The sequence below is a fragment of the Meriones unguiculatus genome, chromosome 3 (assembly GCF_030254825.1).
Source record: "Meriones unguiculatus strain TT.TT164.6M chromosome 3, Bangor_MerUng_6.1, whole genome shotgun sequence".
Taxonomy (NCBI): Eukaryota; Metazoa; Chordata; class Mammalia; order Rodentia; family Muridae; genus Meriones; species Meriones unguiculatus.
Genome location: NC_083351.1, coordinates 84067508 through 84088102, shown reverse-complemented (window position 1 = coordinate 84088102; position 20595 = coordinate 84067508). Strand labels below are relative to the sequence as shown.

Sequence of the window (20595 nt, the reverse complement as noted above, 5' to 3'; positions counted from 1 at the left end):
CGTGCCCCTTTCCAAGTCCACTGATAGGGGGAGACCTCCTCCCCATTCATCTGATCCTGTTTTATCAGGTATCTTCAGGACTGGCTGCAAAGCCCTCCTCTGTGGCCTAACAGGACTGCTCCTCCCTTGGGAGGTAGGGAGGCCAAAGAGCCAGTCATTGAGTTCCTGTTAGAAATAGTCCTTGTTCCCCTCACTTTGGGAAACCAACTGGTTATTCAGCTAACACGGGCTACATCCGAGCAGAGGTTCTAGGTTATATCCATACATGGTCCTTGTCAGTCTCAGAAAAGACCCTGTGCCCAGATATATTTGGTCCTTGTGGAGCTCCTATCCTTTCCCCATCAGACTAACTCCCCTTCTTTCTTATGATTCCCTGTACTCTGCCAAAGGTTTGGTCATGAGTCTTTCTTTGAAAACACTGCTAGTTAGAGTCTTTCAGATGCGCTCAGTAGACTCCTGTCATATGTTCAATGCACATCCCATCTGTCTTTCTAAACGAGGATTGATCATCTTACCCCATGTCCGCTCTCTTGATTATCTTTTTTAGGTGTATAGATTTCATATTTCTGCTTTTTAAAGAAACCAAAATTCTCAATACATTCTCCTCACCCTACCCCCCACCCCACGTACACACACAAGACAGACAGGCACAACTCCCAGTAAAAATCTTACTTCTAAAGCTCCCAATTCTCCTTGCTTCATTAGCATAGTCCAGTGAATCACCCACTCCCTATGACTCTGCTCTTGAGCTTCTCAATCTCATTCAACAGTCAGTGTCAGCATCCCACATTACAGCCCAAACAGCAGCACACACTGGAAGCTAAGCCTTGCCCTGAACCTACCCAAGGAACTCGTTTGCTCTCTCCACAACACTCTGGACTTTTGACTCCTGCCACACACGATGGGGAAGTTGGGTACAGTGGAGATAATACCTTCTTGTCCATCTAGGGTGGAACTGCCAGTTCAGTTGGGGCAAAAAATATCATTTCCACATACCCATCCACACGCCTACTGGGATACTCCCAAGAACTACTGCAAAGCTAGAAAGTCAAGATCTCAATCAAAGTATATCGAAGGCCCTGGAAAGAGTGTCAGGACAGTGGTGGCTCCAACGGACAGCTGTGTTCCGAATCTCCTAATCCATTCGTCTAAAAAGGAAATGCCAATGCAGACATGGCGTAGCATCAGCCAGTGAGACAGCAGGAAAGGTGGCAGGCTCTCCTGAAGTTGTTTCCTGAGCAGGAGGAGTCTCAGACATGCGATCTGGTCATTTACAGATACCTGTGTGTCCTGGGTTGCCTTCAAACAATCTTTGTATTTCACAATTTTTGTTCATTTTTTTTAACTTTGGTCTACCTCCTTAGAATACTGTTAACATCCTCACAAAATGCTACTTTCACCATTAATTTTACTATCTTTACTTCTAACAAGATCACTAAAGAAATCAGTGTTACAAAAAAAGAATAAACCCAGCTCAATTTAAGAGAATTTGGAATCAAGCCAACACTGGTTTTCTATTTATATGAAAATAACATCTTTGAAATATGTTTTATTTAAAAAAAAAAATTATATTTTCCCAAAGCCTTTAGAGCAACCAGAGTAAAAGAAAGAATGCTACCTAAACAGACCAGAACTCAACCATGACAGTGTTTTAAAATATCTGAAGCTGTCACCTAGTAACTTCGGTTGTCTAACGATTTGTTTGTAATTTTCTTCTGGTTGGTTTCTGACTTCAACCACTGTAGCCACACCAGACCCTCTGCAGCAAGACAAGGAGCAGGTTAAAATGAACAGGAGAAAAGATGAATCAAGCAGAGTCGGAAGAGACTTCAGAAAGGTCACAGTGCCACTATGTTTAAATCTGCTCAGGGAGTTTTAGTCACAGTCCTGAAAGATATCTTGATTATATGTTGGGACAATAGTTAATCTGGAAGAAAACTGAAAACGAGGCAGTGTAGAGAGCTGCAGCACACCGACACCCACAGCACTTGGTCAAGAAAGCTAATCCCTAACAAAGACAGCAAGCAGGACCTCTCACTGTAGTGGCTTGCTTTCAGTAGCACCCATTATCTTGTTCATATGCTATTCAGAATGAAAGTACTGAAAGGAGATAAAATGTGCAAAGAAAAAAAAATCATTTTTATTAAAAAAAGAAAACCTCTAAGAACCCTTAAAAGGTTTTTGAGTATGTGTGGTTTTTGGTTTTAGGATTTGGGGAAGGGGTTTGGAGTTGTTTTGGTTTGGTTTTAGTGATTTTTTTTTATAGGGAAAAGTATTGACTCAGAAAACATATGGCCCACCAAAACACATCCTTTGGCTTCTTTTTTTTCATTGGACAGACAACATAACAAGCACAGGTATATTTAAGAACTACAGATGTATATTTAAAAACATATAGATGTCTGAAATGGCCAGAAAACCTAACTCACTCTGGAAGTAGACCCCAGCTAGGAAAAAGCTCGGGAGAGAACTGCTGTGCCAAGGTCAGCCTTTCCACAAACAAGCCTGTAGCAAACAGAAGCCCCCACTGCCAACCACCCCACGTAACGCTTACTTCTGCTCCTTCTCAGCTCTGAACTACAGGGCTTTAGAAGAACGGAGCCTTTCTGCCAATAGGGTAGGTTGCCTATAACACAGAATCAATACCACAGCATCAATTGTGGTGGTGCACACCAAAAATCCAGCTCCTGGGAGGTGAAGCTAGATCTACAAGGTCAGCCTGGCAATATCAACAATACAGTGCCACAAAGGAAATTCTCTCTGTAAAGAGTAAGCAGGCTGGAGAGATGGCCAGGATTTAAGAGCACTGGTTCAATTCCTAGCACACACAAGGCAGCTCACACCTGTCTGTAACTCCACTGCTGAGGAATCTGACACCCTCAGACAGACACACATGAGGGCAAAACAACAACGCACACTAAATAAAAATGAAACAAAAATAAACAGTCAGCACTGAACAAGCTGCCTTGACTAAGGTGACAGACCTTTGACATGACAGTGTTCAGCAGCTTCGGTCCAAGGAGAATAAATGCCTGAAGCAGCACCCACTGTGTGGGCTCTGCCAGGCTCCACAGACCCTGCATCTGGAGACCAGGCCACCTCTGCCTGTCACCAGATAAACCCTGCTTTCAACAGCTTCCTGACTCACAAATCACACTCAGCAAGCAAAGGGAGGCCCCGCCTGCTCACACGCCCTCTTTCGCCAAGTGTCTCGAAACTGACAAACTTACCTGGGGATCTCTTACAAGCCTGGAGGGACACCTGCCCAGGCAAATCCAATCTGCACTTTTTCCAACGAAATGTAGTGGCCGCCAGGCTGCTCATCACCTACAGCGGCTGAGCTGAGGGAAACCACGGAGGAAGTCAACACAAAAGCTGCTTCGAACTGCACACTGGGATGTCCTGCTGGTTTGTTTTTTAAGTCCCTTTTATTTTTCCCACAAGAGGATCTGACTAAATCTAACCCCACCCCCCTCGGTACCAGAGAGGAAGTTACGCTTTGCAGTCAGTGAGAACTCTTGAGGTACTTTTGGGTTTGAATTTGTTTGGTTTGGAGTTTTGGTTTTGTTTAAAAGTCACTGCTATGGGCCTTTGAATTTTCGAGATAAACTAGGGAGATGATAACTTTTCTTGTTGTTTGATGGTGTCTGACAGCAGGGGCCAACACACACACACACACCACTATACAAGTAAACACAATCAGTGGTGGCACATGCCTGTAATCCCACACAGAGAGACCAGTCTCTGTGGGTTTGAGGCTAGTCTGGTCTACAAAGTTCCAGAAGAGCTGAGGCTACACAAAGAAACCCTGTCTCCAAAAACAAAAGAAAGAAGAAACTGCTCTGATGGAAAAAATAATAGTAAGCACACAGAACTATCAGAGGTAACTATTTTTGACTCATTTTCCAGACGTCTAAATGTTTGCCTTGTTCTCTTGATGCCATCTGTGTGTCATCCACACACATGCAAGACAGAAAAGTGTTTGTACTATCTTCTCTGCATTCTTAGTTTTGACCTGATATTTTTCTTCTCTCCTCTAAAACAGAAAATCTGCACTAGGTACAAAGATTTTTACAGAATATGTTACCCCGTCAGGATCCATAGCATGAAATCGTAAGTGCCCAAGTCCATGGACGCTGCATGTGTGCACACCTTGTGCAGCCATCCCACCATCAACTGCTAGCCTGTCTTCACGCCTGCAGAAGGCCGTCCTTCTGCACGTGCTTCCTTCCCCAGCCTCAGGCAGCTACACATCCACTCCTGGTCTTCGGAGACTGGCTGGTTCTGGAAACTTCCAATAAATGAAATCAACAGACGTTGACCCACGGTGCCTGGCTTCCCTTATCTAGCATGTTTCCAAGACTCTGTATATTGATATTTCACCTTTTGTAGCGGGATTACATTTTGCTGCATCAATAAAGCATATCATATTATTCATCAGTTCACAGATAAGTGAATTGGTTCCACCTTTGGACCATTATTAATTTTTCAGCTCTAAACCTCCATGTGTAAATTACTTACATGGATACATTTTCGTTTGTCTTGGAGACACATAAATCCCAAGAGCAGAATCACAAAGCAATTTTATAGCCAAGATACTAAAGAACTCCCATGCAGTTGTCCAAATTGGCAGCACCGTTTTACATTCTCACCAGCAGCTCCAGGATGGCTATCCATATTCACTGCTCATCAGTAAACCAAACGTCTCTGTTCCCTCAGGCAGAACTAAGTAGTCAAAGTAACAACCAAGAACTGAAGCATGCCCCCACATAATCAGAATAAAAAGAGGACTCAGAGGCATCCATTTGCAACAGAAGCCATCTTCCAAACGGTACCAGTGAATCCCCACACTTTTACTGGCACAGTTACCTACTATATTTTGTCTTTTTAACCAAAAGTAGAAAAAATGATCACAGGCTTTGGTAATTAAACATGTATATTCTTAAGAGAAAAAGACTTCAAAAAGATCTTTTGTAACATTCATTTATGTGGGAGGGGAAAGTGTCAAGGCATGCCCTCTGGAGGTCACAGGAGTAGGTCCTAAGACTTGAACTCAGGTAGGTTGCTGAGCCTGGAAACAAGAATCCTTAGCCACTAAGCCATCACACAAATGTAAAAGGTAGCCAAGTCCGCATGTAGACAGTAACAATAAATTACCTGTCCCCAGAGAAAGTACTGACATGGAGGAATACAATAACTATTCAACTAAAAGTCTAATTCAAAAGTTTATATTCAGTCTTTCAAACCTTATCATGCACCCCAAAAATTTACGTGAGATGATATTAATTACCTCTTTCCATAACATTCTACTTTAGAATTTAATTTCCGACCCTCCTTCATAAAAACTAAACAGAACAAAATCTATATAAAGCATAAGTAAGAAAATATAACAAGGCCATAACTTAAAAAAAAAAGTTAACACTTGGGGCTGGAGAGGTGGCTCAGTAGTTAAGAGCCCTTACCTTACTGCTCTTGCAGAGGAACCAGGTGCATTTACTGGCAGCCACATGGCAGCTCACAACCACTGAAAGTCCAGTTCCAAAGGAGCCAACACCCTTTCTGGACTCCACAGACATTGCATGCACACAGTGCACATACACGAATGCAGCAAAACAATCATAATATAAAACAAAAGCAATTCTTTCACCACCACCCCCCAAAAAAGAGAAATTATTAAGAAAAGAAAAGCCATTTTTCTTTGTTTTTCAATGCTAAGCCCCAAGCCTTGCAACCTGTATTAATGATATGAATCATCCATCTTTTAAATTTTTCCATGTCCCAAGGCTGTACTACGTAATCCATTGTTTTAGTTATTTCTTGGCACAAAGCTGATTTTGAAAGTGACCACTGAACTTTCATTTGTCCAAGAGAACTTTCCACTGTGGGAAATTTCTGAAACAGTCTCACCAAGCTAACCAGAAGTATCACCAAAGAACAAAAGCAGAGAAGGCCCACATCAGCCCACAGCTTCTACACCAGCTTCTCCACAGGACAAGTGAGGCATGGAGCACGTGCTGGGCAAAGCTCTGGGGCTACTTGCAACCCCCCAGCAAGTGGAAGTAAGCTACATCATTTACCAAAGTCATCTAAAGAAACTCCTAAAATCTCTCATGGGAGGCCCTTTCCAAAAACTCCTCAGGACTGGGGAGCCTGATCCTCACAAATCTGTTCTTCTGCTTGATTACAAAGGGGCCTCATTCTTAGCTCATGTGAAATCAATAGGCCATTTCTGACACAAATATCTGTCTGGGGTATGCACGCTCTTATTCAATCTGGTATTGAGACAGCTGTAATCAAATTTGGTACATTCCACTAGCTCCATTATAGGCCCACAGCAACTGGCTCTGCGCCTAGGTCTCCTCTCATCAGCAGGAAAGAAAGGAGTGGAGTGGAAAGAGAATACAGAACAAACCAGCTGAGACACGGGTGGCACAGCAGAGAGAGAGAGAAGTAAAGGTATTCAGACATTGATCCTCTGTGGAAGAGACATACCCAGCATATCACACATACACACAGACAGAGACAGAGAAAGAGAGACAGAAACAGAGAAGCATAAACACACAGGAATGCACATATATCCAAATACATACACAAACATATACATATATACAAACACACATGTAAACATATACACACATATAAACATATGCACAAATATAAACATACACACACACCTTCAAGCCAAGGTCAGCTGACTGTACCAGGAAGGTACAGTTTTTTATCCTGCTATGGGCAAACCATCTTGGCTTTGAACATTACATTATAATTGTCAGTCCAAAGAAATGATCCTACACACCTGATGGTGCCAAGCATCAGGTAAGAGCTAGTGCCAAACCACACCCCAACCCCAGGGTAATCAGGTCGAGGAGCTTGGCTCATCTTCAGACACTGCACAACACTGTCCTTGGCCACCTACTCTTCTTGACTACCCTTAAGCTGAAGCCACACGTTTGCTTTTCCCTTGTATGAGGCAAGGAAGGAGGTTGAGTAAGATGTAGCCTTCTGCCTTTGAAGTAACACCTGAATGGAATTTGCTTGATTCCGGCTTTCTAAGACAAATCCCTGCTAGCAAACCTTCTCTACTTACAGGCACAACACCACTCTCTGACGTGAACAGTTGTCTCACTTTATAGCTTTTCTGTCTTGAAATAATCTGAGGACCATTTTTGTCTCATATCCTTATGAATTTTATGTCTTAAAATGATCTTAGACTTATAAAAATAAGTTGTAAAAATAGCATAGAAAAGTCTCATGTCGCTTCCCAAAATGTGAGCATCTTAAATAGCCAGGACATAATGATCGAAAGCAGAGAGGTAACGCTGATATAATCATGCAAACAAGTCCACAGATCTGATGCAGACTTCTGAATCTGGCCTGTTTCTGGTCCATGGTTCAATCAAAGATCGCACGCACAAATGAGTAATCAGTAAACCGAGCTCTATCTATCCAGCCCCACACTAGGTTCTGCTTTGCTTCACACTGATAAGCTGGTGTCATTATTAAACCCTGAGTATTCTAGGCTAGCATTCAGCCCTCTGCAGTTCTTCTCTTCTTGTTTCATGCACCCAGCTTGTCAACACAAGAGTTGCAAAGCCCCAGTCCCCACCTAGCCTTAAACAAAATATTGCCAATTAGAACTTTTCCCATTGGAGAAAAAGTATACATCAGGAAAGACAGATTACATCAACAACAACAAAAAAGCAAGATGCATGCAGCAGGCATGCTTTACGAGCAGCCTCATAGAAGACTATGAAAGAATACCACAAGACCAGGTTAGGTTTCCCCACTGCATTCCAGTCAAGTGCAGGCCTAATTTCAAGACCTTTCACTTCATAGCTTCATAGCTTCCTTTGGTCATCACAGCAGCAGATGAAGCTGTACTCGTAAAATCCATAGCTCACCAAGCCCCCACACACTGTCCCCGCATTTTTGTTCGCCTCTCAGGGCAATATTCCAACAAAGCTGACCCAGCCTCCAGGTTCTCTTCCTTCCATCCTCCCTCCCATGGAGCTCCCAAATTATCTTTCTACAGTACTCACAGCTGTGTAGCTCCAAAGTCCCTGTGCTATGTAAGGATGGAGTCCAGTCTCTACCAGGTACATATACCCACAATATGAACCACATCCCTTGGCTCTACTAGCCAGTCTACATCCCTTATACCCAGAAATATAAACATGAAAAAGATTCATTCTATCTCAAAGGATCTCACAGTCTAATTAACTTGCGGGTGTGTTTGTGTGTGTTACTAAGAGCGGAACCTCGGGCCTCGGCATGCTAGTCAACTGCTTTATCAGTGTGAGCTGCACCCTTAGCCCTTCCTTTAATGTTTTCATCAGAGCAATGCTATTTAGGATACAGTTCTCTTGAGTATCTGGAAAGGGCTGCCTGCAGATACCAAAACCTGAGGGTCATGTCCCTTATGTAAGATGCCATAACATTCACCTCCACTGACAAACTTTAAACCATCTGTAAATTACTTACAGTAATTAGCACAATATAAACAATCCTAATTCTATCATAGTTATGGAATAATGTCATGAAAAAGAAAAGTCCGTACATGTTCATTAGGGAGGCAATTCTTACCAAATATTTTTGATTCACAGGTAGCTGAATCCACTTATAGAACCCACAAGAAACAGTACTTTCTCAAAGGACATTCTAGGATTTCTTTAATTCATTCCTGTCTAACTAGGAAATTCTATGTTGGCTCTTAATCACATTAAAGATTATTAGCAAAAACCCTATATTAACATGAAAAGATTCCTCAAACAATGTCAACAACATGTGCTGAGAATGTTCATTTTATTGTTGATGTGATTCAGCTGCAAAAAGTCAACACCAGGAAACCTCTTATAAAAATAAGCAAACCCAAAAAAAGCAAAGCCAAGGATGGTATTTCATGGGTGGAGAAATTTCTCCTCAGATTATTTTCCAAAGCAACAAAGATATAAATAAATTCTAAAATCATGGTTTTACTACCATATTAGTATAGTAATGGAATTAAAGGACCTTGCCATTGACAAAACCAAGTTACAGAGAGTCAAAGCTACACCCCACTTTGAAAGGTAAGAAATTATCCGCAACCACACAGCGGCTAAGAATGACTGCCCACCGTGTGCCTGAAGAATCAGTTGTCTTTTGAAAGGAAGGACACTAACTTGGAATAATGAAGTGAAGGGAAATTCCTAGGAATTATGTGTGATAACTTTTCTCACAATTAGGAAGGATGTGTGGAAGTATCCAGAGGGAGAGAAACAACCAATCACATCCTTCAGTGAGGAAGTGAGGAACACAAGCACTGCAGCTTTGGAGTCTTTGTGGCAAGCTGGGGCAGGGGACCTTCCTCCCCCAGCAGGATGTGCATGTCTGAGTAAGAAACAAGCTTGTGTCTCACTGCCAGTGTTGCTTACCGGTGTAAGTGGCAAGTGTTTTCACCTATCAGTAATTCATAAGGATCTGTGGCAGAACAAAACAACACTGCAGGATGCCAAGAGAGGCGGCCACTTTGCAGAAGCAGGACTGACCTGCCAGAGCCATAGGAGAAACCCAGTAAGGAGAAGGAAGTGCTTAGAACTGGAGTTGCTCCCATGCCACTCCCACTGCCAGCACCTACCCTAACCGCAGGAAGACAGGCCATTGCCTGAGCTCTTCAGGAAAGCAAGAACAGTTATTTACAGAGACACAAAACACAAACACTGAAAAAAGAAAAGAAAGTAGAAACACTATTTTGTTTTGTTGTTTTACCAGACAGGGTTTCTCTGTGTAGCCCTGGCTATCGTGGAACTAACTTTGTAGACAAGGCTGGCCTCAAACTCACAGAGATCTGCCTGCCTCTGCCTTCCAAGGGCTGGGATAAAAGGAGTGCACCACCACTGCTCAGCTTTAGAAATACTATTTTTAAAAAATAAAAGGACCCTTGTTTTTCTGAATTATCTACATTTCTTTAAATTTTGTTTGATTTAGTTTTGTTTGTCTTTCAAAGATTCATATTTATTTTCAGTCGGGTGGGTGGGTGGAGGGGTGTGTGCATAAGTCCAGATCCCCCAGGAGCTGAGTCACAGGTGGTTGGGAGCTGTTCAACATGAGTGCTGGGAACCAAACACAGGTCCTCTGCAAGTGGAGCACATGGATGCTCTTGACTGCTGAGCCATCCCTCCAATCCTGGTTTGGGTTCTTTGAGACAGAGTCTCCTCACTCTGGAGACCAGGCTACAGTCAAACTTAACAATCCTCCTGCCTTGACCTCCCTGTAAGTGCTGAGGTTACAGGCACAGCAGCATACCTGGAAGTACACATTCTGTTTTTCAGAAATCTGGCAGCAACTTGCAGAGTGTGGAACAAGGAACAGTAAGTGACTTTTCTTTAAGGACATTCATGGACACTGTGAAGAAAGCTTGACCAGTTTCCAGAGCGTTCTAGAATGGTCACGCTTTATGGCAAGGTGTGAAGAAGATATCCAAGAGATTTCTTTTCATCATCACCAAGAACAAAACCCATGGGGAAAACGACCAAATGGTGCCCACCAACCTACGGGTTCAGATAGGCTTGTCCACTGCCCACTGCCATTGCAACTGTCATCTGCCATTGCCTGTCTTCCCACTGACACTCTGCAGCTAGAGGCCCTAACTATTGTCACCATCTCAGATTGTGTGTGCAAACACTCAAGTATGGCTCAGAGATCCAGCCCTATCAGCTGCCCTTTCCAAAAGGCAACACTATCCCTGTTTACACACTGGCTCCCATGGACACCCTCCACTACTATCCCCAGACACATCTGTCTGCATTTCAGCCCTGACCACAGGACTGTGTCTTTCCCTGAGCAAATGTCCTCATGCAAATCCGAGGGTGCACTCTCTTCAGAAGATACAGGGATTAACACGTGTGAGTCATCTGCAGATCCAGCCTGCAGCTGCTAACACACAAAGACAGCCACATCCAAACATGGACACACCACCCACTCAGACTCTCATTTGCCATCTCTCTCCATGGAGATGAGATAAGCATCTATTTATGACAGTTAGGGCCAGAGCTGTGGGCAAAGTGGAAAAAGCTGGGTAATGACTACACAGAACCAACCCTGAGAAAAGAACTAGAGGTGTTTGCCATCTGATAAGGTGTGTGTGTGTGTGTTGTCTGTGTCTGTGTGTGTACATGCATGTGTAAGTATATGTGTGTATTGTCTGTCTCTGTATGTTTGTGTGAGTGTGTGTGCATGTGTGCCTGTGTGTGTATCTCTGTATCTCTCTGTGTGCATGTGTTCCTGTTTGTGTGTGTGTGTGTTGTCTTTGTGTGTGCGTACATGAATGCCTGTGTGTGTGTGTTCATGTGCATGCATTTGTGTATGTGTGTATGGTACAGGTGCTTGTAGAGGCCAGAGTCAACCTGAGTGTCTTCCCTAGTCACTGTCTGCCTTGTTTGTATGAGAAATGGCCCCTTATTGGCTAATCCAGTCTGAGCAGCAAGCCCCAAGGCTCCCCCTGTCTCTGCCTCCTCAGCCTGGAGATTACACATGCATGTCAGCACACACAGATCTTTTTCACGTGCATTCTGGGAGTTAAACTTGGTAGCCCATCGTGGCAAACATTTTACTGACTAACTATTGTTGCAGACCCCGGCTTCACAGTTTCTAACACAATGTGGAAAAATCACAAGAACATGTCTGACTGAGGGCCAGAAAAGGAGTTAGCTCTCACTCCAGCATTTCAAGTCAGGATGCTCAGCAACAGTTTCCCAGTATCCAGGTGGGCTGGTCATCCCAGCAATAGATTTGGAGGGAAGCGGGGATTACTCTGGTCTGTGCTCTACACCCCTGAAAGAGCTGGTTCCCAGGCCAGCCAAGTGACTCAACTTGCAAGTGAAAGATATCACGGTACCTACCGTGTGTCTCTCTACTCCATGGATCTGTTCAAGTCCTCCAGCTGACTGGCCAGAGCCTGCTGAAGGAACAAGGAAAGGCAGTGACTGAAAAAAACAGGCTGCAATGAGCTCTGCTAAAGGCAGAGGCACAGAGCCAGCCTGTGACTGCAGTGTTCATTAGCACAAAGAAAAAGGCAGGTTCAGAAAGCAGCTCAGAAACTCTGTAAGAAAGAAGAAAACGGGGCTGGAGAGATGGCTCAGGGGTTAAGAGCATTGTCTGCTCTTCCAAAGGTCCTGGGTTCAATTCCCAGCACCCACGTGGCATAACAACTGTCTGCAAGTCCAGTTCCAAGGAGTCTTGACACCCTTATGCAAATGCACATAAAATAAAATTTAAAAAGAAAATAGATAATGAAACACGGCGAGTCAAAGACTGTAAAAACAGGGACAGGCCTCTGGGCCCAGGGCAGCCCCTGCAGTGGGCAAGCCACTCCCAAGCATGCCAGTCTAACCCTTTGCTATAAAAGTCTTCTCCCCAGGGAGTACCTCTGAGTAAGGCTGCCTGACCACAATATAAATATGGTAAAGATGATGGAGCCGGTTTTTAAATTAAAGACACTGGACTCAAATAACTTCCAGTTGCTGACTCAGGGGCAAGCTACAGCAAAAAATGCTCCCCTCAGTCCCTGGCAGGTCATCTGGTCAGTACCCACTCTGGGAGAATTGATGGCCTTCACTGTTCATGCACACTGACTTCCACACATGCCCACAGCCCTCCTACACATGATGTTGTGTTAGAAGACTAACTCCCACGTGGAAGATGAGGTGGGTGAGGTTTCATGACAGCAAGGAAAACACGGAACTCATTCTGTTAGCTCTCTTTTACTTTGGTTGTGGCCCAGCCCAATAATGTTTCCTTTAGCTGAATCGTGGGCCCATGAGCTCTAAGGCAGAACTCCCTGGCTCCAAAGGCACTCACCGGACCCACAGGAAGCCCACAAAGTTCAAAGCTCTTTTCATGAAAGTGAATAATACCATACAATACTTCCTCTTGCTCAGAGTGACAGCCAAAGACCATTTCCGAGAGGAAACAAACCTTCCTCAAAGCACCATGGTTCCAGGTGTCAGGTAGCAGAGAGCCAGAGCCACCCCTGAACTCTGGCACAAATACATGCCATGGACTCTCTAGCCCATTGAGATGTGACTTTCGGAGACAGCAGGATAAAGATAGCCAACATTACTACTTCTGAATGCAAAAAAAAAAAAAAAAGAAAAAGAAAAGAAAACCCAGACCTGAGGGAGCCGTTAGGCTGGCTACTCTCCAAGTTCCCCCCAAACCCACCCCCACCCCATGACAGCACCGGAAAAGGGAGGGGGGAGGAAAAGTAAGTGACTCTAGGCTATGGATTTCATATTTAAGAATAGTCAGCAACAGGTGCATGGTTCTGGGGAAACATGAGGTTTCAGAATGCCTTTCACCTCATCAGGGTGAAGAGCCAAGCACAGAAACCTGGCATTAAGTGATGATGTCAGCAGTGAGCAGCATTGTCATTCTCCAGCCACACCAAACAGACCACAGTATAACTTGTCTCATGCAGCCGCTTGAAACACACTTGAGGTAAATAATCAAAATGCTAGTCATGGTACACCATCTTTAAGGCTGCTAGCACATGCTGGGTGGGCAGTGTACTTGCCTAATAAGGGAGTGGGCAAACAAGAGGCAAGCAGAAAATAAAGACAGCCAAATTCACCCCCAAACTAGTACATAAATCCCTTTTTTTGGTTTGTTCTTGTTTTTGTTTTTCAAGACAGGGTTTCTCTGTGTGCAGCCTTGACCATCTTGAACTCCGTTTGGAAACCAGGCTGGCCTCTGCCTCCCTGGGTGCTGGGATTAAAGGTGTGTGAACCATGACTAGCTTCATAAATGTCTTCTCAGAGGGTATGAAGCTGGAGGGATTAGGAAGCGGGGAGGACATAGGAAGAGGTCATGGTGAGTAATAAGATCAAAATATAGTGAATAAAATTCTCAAACAGTCAATAAAAGTATCTTAGTTTATGGGTTGCTTTTGGTTTGTTTTTCTATTCCCACAAAAAGGGGACAAAAACTGGGAATCAGATACCAAGGTAAGAGGCACGACTGGGAACATACCCTCCACAGAGATAGCTAGTTTGCCACCCCTTGGGCTAACAGGGCAGGGCAACTCTCGCCTGGAAAAAGCTAGGCAACAAGTCGCAACCATTAAACCCTCTACTTGCAGGCTTCCCTTTCTTTCACTATGCCATTGGAGAGAGCACTTTCCACCTTCTAGTATAGAAGATATACTCTTATTCCATGCTACAAAAAATGTCTTAAGCTGTGTGTGCCATATGTAAGGAAAACATGAGTGTGAATAAACAGTGCAGAAACGAAGCTGTTTTTTGAGATATAAAAACTGACCAAAGAAGCTGGGTGTGGTAGCCTGGGTCTGCAATCCCAGTACTTGGGCTGGTGAGGCGGGACAGATGGAAGCCAGCCTAGGAACACGGTGAAATCAGCCTGGGCTACACAGAAAAACCTGCTCTCAAAAAACAAGTACAAAAGAAATAACAACAACAAAAATCTGACAGAATTAGTGGAGAAAAATTATAATGGAGTTGAGCCCACTGATGTCTGTTACTGGGATATAGGAATTCTATCCTATATCTATTCTATCAGTGTGAGAACATCACTAATGATGAAAGTTAAAGGGTTTAAGTGAGTTAAATTATAATGATGTTAATTATATGAATATAGTGCTCAGAGCACTGACAAGAGTAATTAATCAACACCATCAGGCCATGTCAGAAAACTAAATAATACGTGAAAAATAACTATAAAATATTATGAAGTATATACTTCATAATATTTTGAAGTATATAATATTATGAAGTATATATCCCTACATTTTTGAATTTTTTTTAAATACTTAGATTTCTTTTTCAAATTGTTCCCTTAAAATAACTCCACTGAGGTCACATCCAAAGGCCCTGAATAAGAATTAGTAGAGGAAATCCTTAGTGCCTAGGTCAGAATGGCAGAAAAACATCAATGAATAAACAGAAGTTAACAGCCCATTCTTCACAAGTGCTCTCAGTTCTTGAGTAATATCTCTTCACTCCTTCATCCCCAGGACCTGTAATCCTAGGGACAGGCACTCTCCAAAGCACTGAGAACATAGAGGAGAACACCACCTGGAAGGCGAGAAGCCTGAAGTAAACAACACGCTAGCAACTGTGGCAGGGGCCTGGACACAGAAGGCAGAGGATTACCGAACAGAATCCACTCTGGATGGGCAGCTGAACAGAGGTGCAATTTAATTCAATGTCCAGTCCCAGAAAGAGGAGAGAGAGCCAGCCACAGGCTGAAGATCAGCATACCAGGCAAGAGGGAGACCACAGAGAGCACGAACCATGGAGCCAAAAGGCCACCCATGTGGCTGGATGGAGCAGTGGGCAGAGAAAAGGCACATTACAAACCAGAACCGATTGCCTCACCACGTGATTTGTGCTCACACACAATTCACTGAAGATGTGCCCTCACCTGCTATTCTTCTAGACTTTTCTCTGCCATCTCAGAAGCCCACTCTTTGGGAAATATTCATTTCCTGATCCTCTCAGAAGCAGCAGCACTCCAGTCTGTGCCCCACCTGACTGCTGTCCCTAAGCCAGGACCTCTACAACTCACGAACCTGCCTCTTGCTGCACAGGGCAGAGCTGAGGTTCGGAGCTTCTAAGTAGGGATTCCACTGTATTTGTGTTTCCAAGCATGTCCATCACAAAACTTAGCAGCAGCAAAGGTGAAACAAATGACAAGTCAGCAAGAAAACCACCCAGGGAGAAATATACAATATGCCCTTATTGAAAACTTAGTGCCACAGTTAAGGCCCTTTGCCCCTTTATGATTTGGGAGTAGGGGCAGCAAGATTCCTGCCCCAACGTGATTCTCACACAACAGACACTTCTGGGCAAACTTTCCATCTGAGAAGGATGGAAACTTTTTTTTCCATCAGTAGACTAAATCCTCCACACATTGAAAATACAGGCAGTAAGAAACAGACCAGAAAGACAGCAAGTCTGGTCAACAGAGTGAATCGTAGTTCCTAAATGTCTTTAATAACTGACAGTGTCAAATCCTTCCTTTAAAACTGGCACATTTCAAAATAACATTACAGTGTTTGAAACACTTTCCGGTCATACAAAAACCAAAATCATTTAGAATCTGTCACTCAATAATTTTCATACCAGTTTTTTGCTTCAGTTTACCTTCCATGATCAAAAAACACCCAAGCAACCACACCATTCTGAGCGAGTCTCCTTTACCTGACTGTGACTCTCGACTAGCTACATCTGTGGAAGTGGATGTCACTTCCATTTCTCCTTGGCTCAGCAGGTCGTCCAAATGTGGTTTCAATTCCCAAGCCAGCAGTACATGCTCTGTGAAGTCACAAAGATATGCACCCCCTCGGCTGGAGACCTTGCTTGGATGGAGTCAAATTAAAAAACACAGCCAAAGTATATGGGAGTGAGGAGAGATGAGTCCCTCCCCAACCAGCCCAACCAGACTGGTCACATTCCTGCCTCAGAGCAGAGCCCAATCCTGGTGTGCACTTCAGAGCCTCTGCCAGGCATGGAGCCTGTCGCCTTAAAAACTTAAACCTGTGACAACCCTCATCAGCCTAGGCCAGCAAAGCATGCATTTCTACAAACACCATAGCTCTAATGGTTCAGCAAACATAGGGAGGCTAGCACTTACCTTTCCCCTTCGTGCTACCTTCCCCGACATTCAAGCCAAAGGAAAACCTAACTGAGTAAAAATATTTAGGAACTGATGAATAACAAATACTTGTCCCCAAGTTTCTAACTCTTGCAAGAGAGCGCCTTACAAATTTTGCAATCTATTCTCTCTCGGTTTTGCAATTAAATTTTTAGCCCCTGGTAATCTGTATGAATCTCTTAAACTTTTAGGGATCCATCTACTAAAGTACTAAATAATAAATGCTCTCAAACTGAAAGGTAAAGGGCGCCTAATCGATCAGGTGGAGAAATACTAATGAATAAATGCCAATCTCAGCACACAGCCCTGAGCATACTTCATCCTTAGTTGCCAGATGCTTCATGCAGGCGTTCTATGGCCTGGGCTCTACCAGCTTAGGCCCTGGACAAACCCAGCCACACTGAAGTACTGGATATGATGACTTCTTTAAAGAGGCCGTCCTTATCCTCCACAGCCTATCTGAGACCCCTCATAATTCACCCTCTGAGCGCTGCAGAATATTTATCACCTAGGCAACTAAGCAACTATCTGTATATTCTGCAGTCTGATAGCAGTTTTGTTTTTGTTTTTGTTTTTGTTTTCCTAACACTGGGCACATTCAAGGGTCCAGACACCATGATGATTGAATGCATGAATCCTCTTGCTCATGCCTGGTACAGAGTATACAGTAGAGAGCACTTACAGTTATTTCCATTTAAAACAGTCACCTGGGTTAGCCAGGTGCGGTAGCGCACGCTAGTATTCCCACCATTCAGGAGGCAGAGGCAGGCAGATCTCTGTGAGTTGGAGGCCAACCTGGTTTATAAAGCAAGTCCAGGACAGCCAAGGTTACACAGAGAAACTCTGTCTCAAAAAAAAAAAAAAGTTACCTCTATAATAAAGGTTTTCCATAACATTCAGCTGCCATTACCAAGCTCTGAGAAAACCAGCATGCACTTGATATTTTCATCTTTATCCTGGGTTATCACCTGGCAGGAAGTCTATGAATTCAGACAGGAAAAGGAAACAGATATTCTCACTAACTTTTAACAGGAATTTGCATCCCCATCCATTTTGAAGCAAGATCACAAAACACACTTGTATCTTTGCAGGTATCACCAACAAAAACCACACACAGGGCTGGAGATAGCTCAGAAGGTAAAATGCTTGCTAACACAGATGATAATCTTGGTTGGGTACCTAGAGCATAGTGAAAGGAGAACCAACTCCTGCAAGCTGTCCTCCTTTTCTCTCTCTCTCCCTCTCTCTCTCTCTCTCTCTCTCTCTCTCTCTCACACACACACACACACACACACAATGTTTAAAAAATAAACTCCACATTTTCACATCACCTTATTGGGTACTTTGAAAAGTACCATTTGCCTCAGGAAAGTATGGCAGTAAAAGCCATTAGGGTGTGCTGCTGAAGGTGCTAGTCAAGCACAAACACCATCTAGCACAGGCTTTTTAAGTATGTGATAAATGTGTGTCGAGGTAATTGGCTTCTTTTACAGTGTGTGAATGTTATTTTGTGAATTTAAAGTCATTTGTCTGGCTTCACCCAACTGCTAAAATGGTCCAAAAGAGAAGGGGTAGGGGAAAGACAGAGAAAAACTAAAAATCCTAACCCTGGGTGATACCTGTTGGATGCATTTTCTTTCCTAAGGGCTAACCATATTTTCACTCACTCTGAAAAGCAAGGAGATTTTCCTAAAAATGACTCACCATTGAGCTGCAAACACTATAGGTTTGGAGGGGATTACCAGCAATGCACAGATTCTATTCCTCTCGTTTCCCCAAGTCTTCACCCAGCTTCCCGAGGGGAGATCTGCCCTTCCTTACTAACTGTACTGACTCTGAGGGCATCTGCACAAGCTGGCCAGGAAGAGCAGAGGCTTCAGCAGCACCTGAACAGAGGCTGCTGTCACCAGTTGGTGGTTAATGCCTATAGCACACCAACAGGAAAAAGCTTGGATGAGAATAAAGAGCCCAGCCCTGGGTAGAGTTTGAGAGCCATGGGCATCATCTAGGGTGTGGGCTCACACAGGAAAGGTTCCCAGAACACCCAAAATCAAATTCTGCCATGTCTCCTTAGCAGCCAGCAGACCCTGGATGTTCTAAAAGAGCGCACAGGGTGGCACTTCAATAGAAAGTTAACACAGGTTCTGGCCGTTCCACTCAGTGCCTCCAGTTCCATTTAATACTTTTTCAATTGCTCAGGCTAAAGAGAAAATAACAGGGGGAAATGACACCTACATCCTTCCCCCTATTTTCCTCACCCAGTGTTACTGTCTCTGATATTTAAACTCCAAGGCTGGCATAGTCAAAGCCTTTCACAACCCCACCCCAGCCTCACACTGCCAGCAGAACCTAAATTCCTTTGAAAAGTGCCAACACTCTAGCATGCTCCTCTGAGGATCTATACACTGATGAAACACCCCCTTTTCTGGTACAAACCCACCAGACGACTACCTATCGCAGATGAGATGTGAGGGAACTAAATCAAGGATCACTGAGGTCCAGGTGCCCAGAGACAGAGGGACTGGAGAGTCTGGGACCCTAACCATCTAAGAACAATTTAATATTAGGACCATCATACCTTCCTCCTTAACAGAGATACCTCAGTGACATGTGAAAGAAAGGAACTAGTGGGTCCCTTAGAGTGCCTTCTATCTCTTAAAATGTTGCAGTGTTCTGTGATAATACAGCATAGCAGAGGAGAGAAACTAGTGGGCCCTTCAGTCATCTGACGTGTCCACGATTTATGGGGTGTACACCAACACAATATCCACTTGACCTGAAAGAGTAGTTGTCAAAGTGGTGTGTAAGTCCAACAGCACTGGAAAGAGACCATCTCAAAACTCCTGGGTCCTACAGCTGAGTTGCACTGCTAGGCAACTAAATACAAGTGAAATATTTAACAGCAAACATTCCACCATTACTAGCAATACAAAAGTAATGTGAGGGTGTCATGTGAGAAGAGAAACACCTTTAAAACTTCACATGCAAAATATGACCATGAGCAGGATTTCCAAAGCCATGGAGCATACCAGGCCTCATAGAAGGAATATGAAATGTCAGGGCAATTACAGTAATATATTATTGGTGAAAAACACAATGGGGAAAATAGACATAGTTTGTTTTTAAGTTGTGTGTGTGATGCATACACAATACATACTGGGAATGTGTAAGGATGCAAGTGCCCACACACACGCATGCAGAGGCCAGAGCAGGATGTCAGCAGTTCTCCTCTATTACCTGCCTTATTCTCTTGAGACAGAGTTTCTACATGTTCAACTAAGCAAGTTTGCCACTGAACTCTCAGGATCTCCCCATCTCCATTTCTCATTGGTAATTCAAGAGCAGCCATGCCTGGCTTTTCACATGGGTACTGGAGATTTGAATTCAGGTCCTCATATTTCCAAGGCAAGCACTCTTACCCATTGGGCATTTCTCCAAACCAGTTTGCTTTTAGTCCAGTAAGACAAAACCAAAAGTTAGCATCAAGCCTGCCCCAGCCTTGCTGAGGGGTTGACCTCTTTCCCATTGACAATCTCTTCGAACATCACAGTGTGCATTTCTAGAATAATACAACTTTTAAAGTTTGGATCTGGAAAGTCCAACGAGAACAAACTGTAAAAGGCTTAGTCCCCTGGATGGTACTGTAGAATGAGAATGTCCCTCAGAAGCTCCAATAGTTGAATACTTTATCCACAGTTGATGGAGAGGTTTGAAGTTTAGGTGGTACAACCTTGCTGGAGGAAGTAGGTCGCTGAAGGTGGGCTCTGAGATTTAAAAAAAAAAAAAAAAAAAATCTCACTTATGCTACTGGAAAATTGGCTCATTGGTTAAGAACACTGACTGCTCTTCCTTCCCAGTTCCAGCATAATTCTTCAGTTCCCAGATCCCATTTGGTGGCTCTCAACGATTCATAACTCCACTCCCAAGGGACAGAAGTCCTCTTCTGGA

At 43.7% G+C, this 20595-nt stretch overlaps 1 protein-coding gene and 1 long non-coding RNA gene across 4 annotated transcripts in view; one reads left to right on the top strand and one right to left on the bottom strand.

Annotated features, from left to right (window-relative positions):
• LOC132653101 (uncharacterized) overlaps positions 1-4416 on the top strand; it is a 33552-nt gene extending 29136 nt beyond the window's left edge. Inside the window, exon 3 of the long non-coding RNA XR_009590793.1 lies at positions 4046-4416. This is a non-coding gene — a long non-coding RNA (uncharacterized LOC132653101). The remainder of the gene's footprint in view (positions 1-4045) is intronic.
• The window catches only part of Utrn (utrophin), a 524212-nt gene that overhangs the window by 458770 nt on the left and 44847 nt on the right, over positions 1-20595 (bottom strand). The window contains exon 1 of one of the 3 annotated variants that reach the window (XM_060380269.1): positions 3231-3401. The exons of the other annotated variants lie outside the window; for them this stretch is intronic. Within the exon in view, the coding sequence (XP_060236252.1) occupies positions 3231-3324 (94 nt within the window). The 5' untranslated portion in view covers positions 3325-3401. Of the gene's footprint in view, positions 1-3230; positions 3402-20595 lie in introns of those variants that run through there. 3 annotated transcript variants of the gene reach the window in all.